This window comes from Grammomys surdaster, unplaced genomic scaffold (genome assembly GCF_004785775.1).
Source record: "Grammomys surdaster isolate TR1022 unplaced genomic scaffold, NIH_TR_1.0 126182, whole genome shotgun sequence".
NCBI lineage: Eukaryota > Metazoa > Chordata > Mammalia > Rodentia > Muridae > Grammomys > Grammomys surdaster.
Window position 1 is genome coordinate 6,954,567 of NW_021620988.1, and position 11,452 is coordinate 6,966,018.

Below are 11,452 nucleotides of genomic sequence, written 5' to 3' on the forward strand. Positions count from 1 at the left end.
TTTATCATCTATATATGTGACCAAGGACTAATATAAGGAATAAAAAAAGAACTAAAAAAAAGTCCAGAGAAAAACAAACCAAGAAAAGAATAGGTTATAGATCTAAACTTTGTAAATAAATCCTTTTAAGTTGTTTTTTTTTCTTCAAGTATTTGTCACATCAAGTAAATATTAATACAAAGTACCCACATTGCAATGATTTCAACTAGTATTATAGTTAAGCTTAAAGGACAGGAAAGCAATGTCAGATATTTTTGCTCTTCCCTGAGAGAACCAATGAATGCCTCATATTCTCTTTCCAAATACAGAGCAGCTGCTGCAAGGAGACTTTGCAGGTAGGGATCACATTTCAAACCAACATACCATGCCACCTTTGCTTGTAGGTGGGGCCACTTTAGTAGCTTTTAAAATTATCCTAGTGTAGACTGAAGTAGATATGAAGCAGGTGTGCCTTGGTCATATCTGAATAACATATAAGACTTTGAACCTTGACGGGGCTATGAACAGTAGGTAATATGAACCCTTGAACCTTGAATGCTGCCTACAATATACCTACATCGAATACTTTTGTTCAAAGAAGTTATGTTTTGTTATGACCCTGAGATACAAGAATACATTTCCTATAGCATAGTAGTTCTACATTATCCATGGTTTCAGTGTTCATTGTCAACAATAGTCTGATAATATTAAATGGAAAATTCCAGAAATAAACAACTTAGGAAATCAAGGCCCTTATTCCATATTCAATTTCGTTATTTTTACACCTATTATATAGAGATATAACATTAATGATTTATCTAAAACTACACAGAGAACATAAGTTTTAAGTAAATAAATGTTTAAGATAATATAATAATATTTCAGCTTTATGTAGTATTTGATTTTTGTAATAAATCAACATTATAAATCAACGTAATAAATTAACATTATTAATTTGAACAGTTTACTTCAAAGTATTACATACATTGATGTCTACAAATACAAAACAATTATCCATAAGTAAGAAGTCTATGTTGTAACTTCACATTATAGGAAGAAAAGATGTAAAATAAAGCATGCTACATGTATGTATAGTGCTTACTGATTGGTCACTACTTGAATATTCATAAATGTTTGTGTCTATTTGTAATTCATTTCTACTAGATCTTCACAGATACTGATTTCCTGGTGCTTGTCAATATATTAGGTGAAACTTCTTACTAATCAGTCAGACTCAAACTGGTCCTTAAAAATTAAGTGATTAGTTCTTCATAGAACAATTAAAATAATGCAAAGTATGCTAATGCTTCAGTATTTGGAAAGTACTCATGAATTTCTAATAGACGTGTCTTGCTCCACACTGAGAAGCCTGGAGTTTGCAGGCACAGAGAATCATTTTCACAACATTTCTTTGAGGAATTGACTGATTTGAAAATCTTGTACTTTTACCTTTATTGTTAATTACTGCTTGTAAATAGTTTTACACAAAAGAGGTACAGCTAATGATTGTATCTTAAAACATCAGACAAGAAGGAAAGCAAAGCAGAACTATTTATCAATCGACGTTATAATGAATTTTGAATATATGCACAAATATATTTTTGTGTATTTGTTTTGGCTTTGGCAGAACTCCTTTTGTCATCTCACTAGGTTTATATAGAGGACTAGACAGGAAAAGAGAGATGGCTCAGAGGTTAAGAGCACTGGCTCTTCCAGAGGACGCTGGTTCAATTCCCAGAACCCAGATGGCAGCTCACAACTGTTTGTAATTTCAGTTCCTGGGTATCTGACACACTCATACAGACATACACACAAACAACCACTAATGAACATTTAAGAAAAAAAAAACAGAATTTAAAAAAAGGTTAAAAAAAGAATAGTCAATTTATGTGAATTGGAATACAAGAGTTTTATTGAAAGATAGGCACTTTTGAAACTGGCACTAACCAACAGAGACATAATCTGGAAAACACATTTGAATCATTTCATAATAAGCATATACAACATATATAAAAATTTACACCCACCCCCATATTGCTATGACTGTTAAAAGTTTTATTCCTGAGGGTTTTGGAATCCATTACAAATTTTAAGTTAGGAAGGAGAAAGAAATCATCTTCCTTGATTTGTGACTGAATTGTGAATTTTCAGTGTTAGTAACTGGATCATACTCCCACACAGCAAACTTGTCACTGGGACATGGCCACACTGGAACTCATTCCCTAACACTGGCCCCACAAATACACCACTACTTCAAAGAGCTGAAATGTTTAGCTTGCAGATCATGTACAAGCTGTTATTACTAAATATTTCCATTGTAAAGGAGCTTTCCCCTTTTGAAGTGCAAAGTGAATCGTTTAAAATCTGCTTTGACTTAAATAACAATTCAAGTATCTCCTTTAAGACGACTTTCTGAAAACCATTAATATTTATGAGGCACTGTTATAAATATGTTTTCTGAAAGGCAGAATATCTATTGAATATCCTTTGTTTTGTCTTGGAGATTATGTAGGTCATAACCCAGTTTTGGTTCGCACTTCATTTTGCTAGCTTATCAAACATCTTTAACCATACATTCAACTAATTCAGAAAAATATTAACATCAGATACATGAAGGTAGGTTTCATCATACAGCATTTCATTGAAAAAGCTATATTAGTAAAGATGCAGTCTGAGTGAGTCACTTGTGCTTATTTTCAGTTATGACTGATGCTTAGGAGCTTCATGGAGCTTTTACAACGGATGGAGAGATGTCATAATCTTGAAAATGAATTCCTTTCGATGCCGTGATCTTCATAATGGCACCATTGAGAGCATCGTCTTCTATGAGATTTATTAATCCATTGGCAATGGTTGATGGGCTAAAAGTAAAGGAGACATTTGTATTTTGAAATTAAAGAGTCAAACTAAGTAACTTCACATTATTTTCTAACACACCTGCATCTTGATCATGATGTAACATACTTCATTAAGGTATTGTTACCTCCAAGTTTTATTCATTCAGACAAGTAAATTATGTAATATATTAGTGATCATTTGAGAGTGCATTTGAGGTCACTAATTATATTGATAAAAAAAATCATGCTCTCATTTATATCAGATAAGTAGACATCAGACATACCAGACAGAAACACCATTGGGGGAGGAGTAGAACAATTAATAGTATTTATGGAAGATCAGGTTTTCATTTGCTAGTAGTTGTCAATTGGAGATAACTTCTGGGTTAGGGATGGAGGCTTCTGTCCACTTTCTCTCTCAGTGCTGGGACCCCATCTGACCCAGACCTGTCCAAGCCCCATGAATGTGGCCATACACATATTCACTCTCTGTGAGTTTATTTTTGTGCTGGTCCAGCCATTCTAACTCAGACACAGTTCTTTGGATGTGTGTGTGTGTGTGTTAGAAAAGCGGTTGAAATTTTGGGACTATATAACATTTCACAGGGGTTTTCTGTGCTTATTGCTTGAAGTTTAGGCATGTAAACTATTACTGCATTGGAAGGTTCTATATAGAAAGGATATCCAATAAAGGCTGATCAAAGAAAATTCCATAATGTTTACACATAATTCTATTCCTTGTGCCTGGATTTCCTTTCAAAAGGTTTGTTAGTTCAAACTTTGAGGTATACACTATTTTCTAAAACTTAAACCTTTAAAAAATTGATCTCTTTTGTAGATAATGCTTTGTTCCATTGTGGAAAGAAAGTTTTACTTACTCCAAAATTCCATAGAATTTCATCATAGCCTTGATCTGGTCCTTATATTCTATATATTGGCCCATATTTTCTTCCTTTTCGATGGATTCAAGGATGGGTGTGTTCACAAAGCCTGGACAAATGGCATTCAGTCTTACACCACTTTTCATAAGGTTAGCAGCCATCTGCCAATCAAAAGAACACAGTCCAGGGTTCAGTTTTCAAAAGTATAGCACAAGACAAACTGAAATAAAAAGTTCTTTAAAAGGCTAATCAAAAACACATGAGTCGGATGTGCTCTGCAATATGGAACAGTTGCTAACAGGAAGGCACATAGAGAGAGCATAAAGACAAACCTGACACAGAATTCCTTCATGATAGCTTGACTGAATTAATTGTTTGCGAAGCAACACCACTAGATAACTCCAAAAATTACAAACTTATCTAAGGTGCTCTTTATACTGAACTCTGTGGGGATCTGAAGCTAAAGCAACTGAGGCTTTATTGAGGCAAACATCATAGGGGAAGTTTTATTGCGTGTGAATTCAATATTTCTTACAATATATAAAGGTGGGTTTTCATTAGCCAGAAATGCACATAAAAACAAGGTTTAATATTGAGTAGTTGACTAAAATGTTGTAAACCCAGGCCTTTCACCACTTCGCTTTTTATTTTTCCAAGAAATGATAGTTCAACACTTACTAATTCAGCATTTGCATGTAACTTTAGAGAACAACTTCTGTAAACAATGAGGGCCAACTGTAGAAATATTCTGCCATAAAATTAAATTCCCGCGTGGGAATGCTTGATTTTGTTCTAAACCGTTGAAATATTTTCAAATAAAGTACTGGTTTCTAATCAATCCAAACTAAGAGTAAAGAATGCTTTTCTTCTCGGGATGATTAACACTGACAGTTCGGTTTATTTCTTACTTGTTTAATGGAAAACACTGCGCCTCCCTGGTCCTTTCATCCTATTCAGTATCCCTCAGAGGTTTTCCAATTATTATTTTATTTTCTGTGTTTATGTTTTGTAATACATTTTCCAAATAGCAGGCGAAATTCTATTTAAGTGTTCTATTTAAAGACTCTTGACATTAATATTACAGAAACTGTATACAATTTTAAAAACAGAGAATTTCCCCATTATTTATCCTTTAAATATTGGTTAGTGTCATCTCTTGTCTATTTTACAATGATACATTCTTTATTTAGCCTTTTACATAATTGAAAATGTTTCTTATAATAAAGATTTCAGTAAGCTGTTTTCTCTATCTTTTGGCCAGATATATTGAATTTTGAACTTCTTTTCTTATAGTCTGTAAAATTTGGGTTTCATTTATGAAAGCAAGGGCGAAAAGAGTTTTTGATTATGATTTCCTCACCGCTGCTGAGCGTGTGAATCCGATTATGCCATGCTTTGAAGCACAATAAACAGGTTGCTGTGCAACAGGCATGAGCCCTGAAACAAAGAAAAATTCTAAATAAGTTGATGTGTTGACAAGTGGACTGTGCTATAAAGACTATACAAATGTTGTTTCATGGTCACATCAATTTAAGATTGATCTTTAAAATACACTCCTGTAAAAGTATACACTGCCGTACAATAGCAAAAACCTAAAGCAATCTGAAACAAACCAACATCCTACAGAACCTCTTTACTGCAATGACTATTATTGTCAAGCTTATTCCATCAAAACCAAACAGACAAATTTAGTCAGTTATATATTCTGTGTCTAATGAGTTTCTTGCATTAACTTAATTTTCCCTTTTGAGACCCTCTCCCTGTACAGCTCAGGCTGTCTTTGAACTTGTAATCCTCCTGGGTTAGCCTTGCAAGTATCAAGATCATGGGTGTATACCACCTTGCCTGGCTCAGATGATCTACTTTTGATTCTTATTAAACATGTAATTTCTCTCAGTCAAGAAGCAGTGACTGACCCCTGGTTACTGTGAGATTCATATCAAATGTCATATTAGTGTTAAGTTATTCTGCTGAGATGTGACAGTCTCCACCCAGCTAACTAGTCACACGACACCAGCACACAGTGAGAGAGTGTCATGCCAAAGTTCAGCAATAAACACAGACTTTAACCACTCCCTGAGTGCCTTCCAGGCTTCAATTTATGAAGCATGTTTGCTTAAGAGCAGTTTAAATCCCTGAGGATGGTAGATCACACCTAGTACACGGTGATCTCAAGGTACTAGAACATGTTGGTCCTCCTGTTGTTTTGGGTCAGGAAACTTGCAAGTTAATTACTTATACCAGTGGCAGTCAGTAAGAATTTACAAGGTCACCGTAGGGTACACAGAGATGTTAGAAGTATATATCTAGATGGTACTGTTTATACCGCTGCCTTAGCTATTCATTATAGGTTTACGGGACAAAGGTAATTTATGAAGGATGGTGCTCACATCCTGCAGGAGTCAAAAAGTGTATGTAAATCACTGGTAAGCTAATTGACACACCATATAAAGGACAAGGATATTGCTCAGAAATATCAGCAAAGATGATGATGGATTTTTGTTAGATATAGAAAGTTGACCTAAATGATCTATAGTTATTTCAAAGTGTTACATTTAAGAAATATATTCAATAGTGTTTTGTTGGCTGTGATCATTAGCAAGCAAAAAGTACTTATATGACTTTTTTTTTTCAAGACAGGGTTTCTCTGTGTAGCCCTGGCTGTCCTGGAACTCACTCTGTAGACCAGGCTGGCCTCGAACTCAGAAATCTACCTGCCTCTGCCTCCCAAGTGCTGGGATTTAAGGCATGTGCCACCACTGCCAGACATATTTCTTTAGAAGTAGAATTATAAATGCAATTACTCAGAGCACCAAAAACTTGCTTGCCTTTGTATGTATATATGTATCCATCCATCCATCCATCCATCCATCCATCCATCCATCCATCCATCCATCCATCCATCCGTCTATCTATCTATCTATCTATCTATCTATCTATCTATCTATCTATCTATCTATCTATCTATCTATCTATCTGTCTATCTAAACATAAACAGCCAACCAACCACCACTCACCCATGCAACAAAGGTCCTACCATGTTCTCCAGACTGGCCTCAAATTTTCTATGTAGTGTAAACCTGGCCTTGAACTTTCAACTTTGCTGACTCAACCCTGCAAGTGCTAAGTTTAAAAGCATGAGCTACAATACACCAATGGATTTTTTCCCATAAAAACAATAGTATTGGCTTTATGAACTTATTCTAATACTCTTACTAAGTTTTCATTTATTTAATTTTTACAGCTTTACTGAGTTATAATTGACATAAAATAAAACAGCATATTCATTTTCAAGTATACAGTATTTGGTAAGTTTTGACATATGTATAAACCAATGAAGCTATGGTCACAATCAAGACAATGAACAAGCCAATCTCCAATGACTCTTTCTAATCCTTTCTTCTATCATGATCCAAGAAATTATTGATATGGCTTTATGTCAGTGTTTGCATTTTCTAGAATTTTATGTATATGCAGTCATTGAAGTTGTTTTTGTCTGATTCTTTTGCATTTATGATAATTATGTTGAGATTCATTCATCATTACTATTATGATTTTTCTAAAGAGAAACCCACTGAATGGTATAGCATTTATCTATACTATGCATTCACCTGGCAATAAATATTTTGGTTCACTCCAGTTTTATGGTAATAAAATTAAAAATAAAGAGGATTCCACTTTCCAGTTATTCATTGGTTACTGTAGATAATTTGGTTAAATGGAGTAGATTATTTTCATCACAGAGTAAGTAATGATTTCAATTATTGGTTCTCATTCTTTGAGTGGATAGGGTACATTATTGGTTTGCAATGCTTCACATAGACATACTGGCATGGGTAAAGTGTGGCTCTGGGATTCTATTCACAGAGTGGTTAATTTCTGTTTTCATTTGATCTTTTCTATAGTAGCAAACACAGTTACGCTTTGCAAGCCTTTGCTCCTTCAGGCCAGGTTCCTTCTTCCTCACGTATACTAAGTATCTGCTTCTAGCTGCTCTCCTTGGCTAGATCTGTAATCATCCTGAACAACTCCAGACTTGTCCCTGACCCTGTTTTTGTGGATGTTCCCGTTCTGGATGACTTATTGACTTGTAGCAAAAATATAGTCTTTCAGTTTCTCTCTTTTTGTTTCATGTGCATGTGTCTCTCTCTGTGTGTATGTACACACACACATACACACACACACACAAACACACAGAGACAGAGGCAGAGACAGACAGAGACAAACAGAGAGACACAGACATATGCACACACAGAGACAGAGACACAGACACAGATATATACACACACAGAAACAGAGAGAGACAGAGACAGAGACACAGACACAGACACATGCAAACATAGAGACAGAGAGAGACAGAGAGACAGAGACACAGACACATGTACACACAGAGACAGAAACCAGAGATACAGACACAAAGAGAGAGGGAGGAGGGCTAATTATTCTCAAGTTTAAACTGCAGTTTTCCAGCAAGACTTCTCATTTGCTGTACATTCCTGACAGCTTTGTCTTAATTATTGCCACCTCTCTTGCAGTTTTCTTTACTTAAATTGTAGGTATACTAATTTAAATATTTGTGTTGCTCTGAATTAATTTCCAATACATACATGAGTAAAATTAAGCCCAAATGAGACCATATGCAAGTTAAAAGGCATATAACCCTGACTAGCACTACATAAAATGTCACTTCTAAACTCTATTTTATTATTTAGATATGACCTCTTCTTCCTTTTTCCAAAACCTAGCTACTTTCACATAGACTGGGAGACTTCTAAAAATTTGTTAACTAAACATACCTAACAAATCTTAAAACTCAACAGAAAATAAATGAACAACTTTTTAACACAGACAAAAAGTAGCTTTCTAAAGACCACGTGTGTGTGTGTGTGTGTGTGTGTGTGTGTGTGTATGATGTATGGATGTATATGTATATATGTATATGGAAAAGTGGTATATGAAAATATGTTCAATCTCATTTTACTATGAAACTGTAAACTAAAGTGAGGTATCTCTCCACTTCCCAGTGTTGTCTCTGGTCCCCTTGGCATACACTGTTGTTGGATGACATACTCTAAATTCCTTTCTCCTTGTCAAATGCACACAGGCAGCCCTAAATTATTTTTATACTTAAATTTTAGTTCTCTAGCCAGAACTAATTGAAATAGCGCAAACACAGACACTAACAGTTGTGAATGCTGGTGAAATAGAACAATGGGATTTCCTATTCATTTCTGGTGGGAAGGTAAATTGGCATAGGCACAATGGAGTCAGCCTGGCAGTTTTTGACAAGATGTATTTTTATAATACAGATGTTTTTTGGCACTGACCCAAAGTAATCGAATACTTATGTCCTCACAAAATCCTACACCTGGATGCTTCCACTGGTCTTACTTGAAATTGCCAGAAGTTGGAGTCAAATTAGATGTCTTTTCACGGGTGAATGAATAAATAAAGCAATGTACACTGTACTCAGCACTAAAAGTAAATGAGGTATCAAATCATGAGTAGACCAGGCAGAAACTAAACTGCTTATTGTGAAGAAACAATGCTGAACTGCAAAAATGGAATACATTATGATTCAAGCAATGACTTCCTAAAAAAGACAAATAATGGAGACTGTGAAAAGGTCAGTGTTTACCAGCACTGCATAGGGGAGAGATGAACAGATAGATTGGAGGACCGTCAGGCAATGAATGGAGTATTACAATAAGGTAATCGGCAATGTAAGTCATTGTTTATCTGTTCAGGTATATACCAAGAGTGAGCCTTATAAGGAAGTAATAGTACCATGCTTACCTTCATGATCAAGGGAATGCTAAATTTCTGTTAAGCTTGGTAAAAATAAAAACTGTGCTTCTCATTCACTTCATGGACCTCTTAATCTAATCAAGCATGTTTCTGTGGGGGATGGTGGTGACGATGATGATGGCAGTGGTGATGGTAGGGGAGTGAATCCTAACATATGTTATCAGCGGTAAGTGATAATAACGATAGGTGTCAGAATATAGTTATCTATTGTAACAAATGTCCCACTGTAGTAAAGGTGCTGACAGTGAAGGAGACTGTTACTAAGTGGTTCTAGGGATGTATGGAAATTCTCTGTATTTTGTGCCCAAATTTATTTTGTACCAAACACTTCTTTATAAAATAAAGCCTACTGAAAACATTGTTCTTAGTTTCACTGTATTTGGGACAGAATCTGGCCACTGTATCCCAGCCTGGCCTGGAACTCATTATTTAACCCAGGCTAGCCTTGAACTCAAGATACTCCTGTTCACCCTTTTGAGTGGTGGGATTACTGTACTGTACCAGTTGGCTAGACAACAATATCATGTTAATTAAATGTACTGAGAAAGGGTTCAAGCACAGGGGATTGGATCATGGGTGTCAGTCATACTGAGTTCAGCTCTTCAATATAGAATTATGAGCCCATGAGCCATGTCAGCTTGCAGAGATAAACGTTTCATACAGTACTGCTTTCTTATGCAAGCCAGGATCATAATAGCAGCTATTGAGAATCTACAATGAAGCAATATACAGAGTATGCTTAATATGATGCCCCACACATAATAGTCATCAGCCTGAAGGTTAATCCTCATTATCAACTTGACTAGACCTAGAATTACCTAGGAGACATACCTCCACATGTTTCTCCAAATATGAGTCCCTAAAAGTATAACTAGGGAAGTTTGAATATGAGACTGATCTTTGACAGAGAAAGAGAAAAGGGGGAGGGGGAATGGAAGAGGGAGGTAGAAGGAGAGGGGTAGTGAGGAGAATGACATGGAGGGAGGGAGGGAGAGGAAAGAAAGGGGTGTGAGAAGAAGGGGGAGGGAAAGGGAAAGGATGGGAGAGGGAAAGGGAGGGAGAGGGAGGGGAAAGGGGAGGGAGAGGAAAAGGGAGATGAAGATGTAGGGGAAGGGGTGTAGGAGGTGGGGGTGAGGGTGGGGGTGCAAGTGCTGGCACCCATTCACAAAGCCTGGCACAGTAGTAACCTGTAACCCAGCTCTGAGGGGTAGGCAAAGGCAGGAAGGTACTGAGAGCTCACTGGTCAGTCTAGTTGAACTCTAGGTGCAGTGGGAGATTGTCTGAAAAGTTTATATATGCATATATGTGCAGATAGATAGATATAGATATACTACATAAACACAAACACTACACACACATACATAGCGTATAAATGAGCATTTATGACATGAGCAAGGCCATGTCAAAACCCCAGACCTATGAAATAGCAGGACCTTTTCCAGGTCAGACTTGGGGAATGGCACAATCTTCCCCTGAGTTGAATACGAATCTTAACAGCGTGTGCAAAAACTATCAAGCCCAGCTTCCTCCTCCTTGAGGACTTTGTCTTTGACTACTCCCATGGTGAGAGCCTCTAACTCACCTCTGTCTTCAGCTGCATATAATAAACGTTACATTTCCTGGCTATGCATCTCTATCGGAGCTCATGGTCCACCCAATCACAGTTTTTCTGTCCAGGTATCCATTCTCCATCACCCAGTCAGGTCAACTCCAAAGTTGTGCAGATCATCATACAATAGAAGGAGAAACTCTTCCCACAAACGAATATTTATGACCATTCAAGGAACTACTAAATGATACCCAGCTAATAAAACAAGTTATATGATCTATATAAGAAATCTGAAGTACTTGGAATTACTGGTGTGTGTATAAAGTCATTTAGAAGCATAAATTTAAAATTATATCTTCATATTATTTTCTTCTTGATATTATTCTATCCATACGTGT

At 36.2% G+C, this 11,452-nt stretch overlaps 1 protein-coding gene across 1 annotated transcript in view; it reads right to left on the reverse strand.

Moving 5' to 3' along the window:
* Window positions 1-1,863: 1,863 nt before the first annotated feature.
* Hpgd (15-hydroxyprostaglandin dehydrogenase) overlaps window positions 1,864-11,452 on the reverse strand; it is a 32,436-nt gene continuing 22,847 nt past the window's right edge. Inside the window, exons 5-7 of the mRNA XM_028757749.1 lie at window positions 5,058-5,134; window positions 3,695-3,858; window positions 1,864-2,840 (exon numbers count right to left, since the gene is read on the reverse strand). Of these exons, the coding sequence (XP_028613582.1) occupies window positions 2,702-2,840; window positions 3,695-3,858; window positions 5,058-5,134 (380 nt within the window). The 3' untranslated portion in view covers window positions 1,864-2,701. The remainder of the gene's footprint in view (window positions 2,841-3,694; window positions 3,859-5,057; window positions 5,135-11,452) is intronic.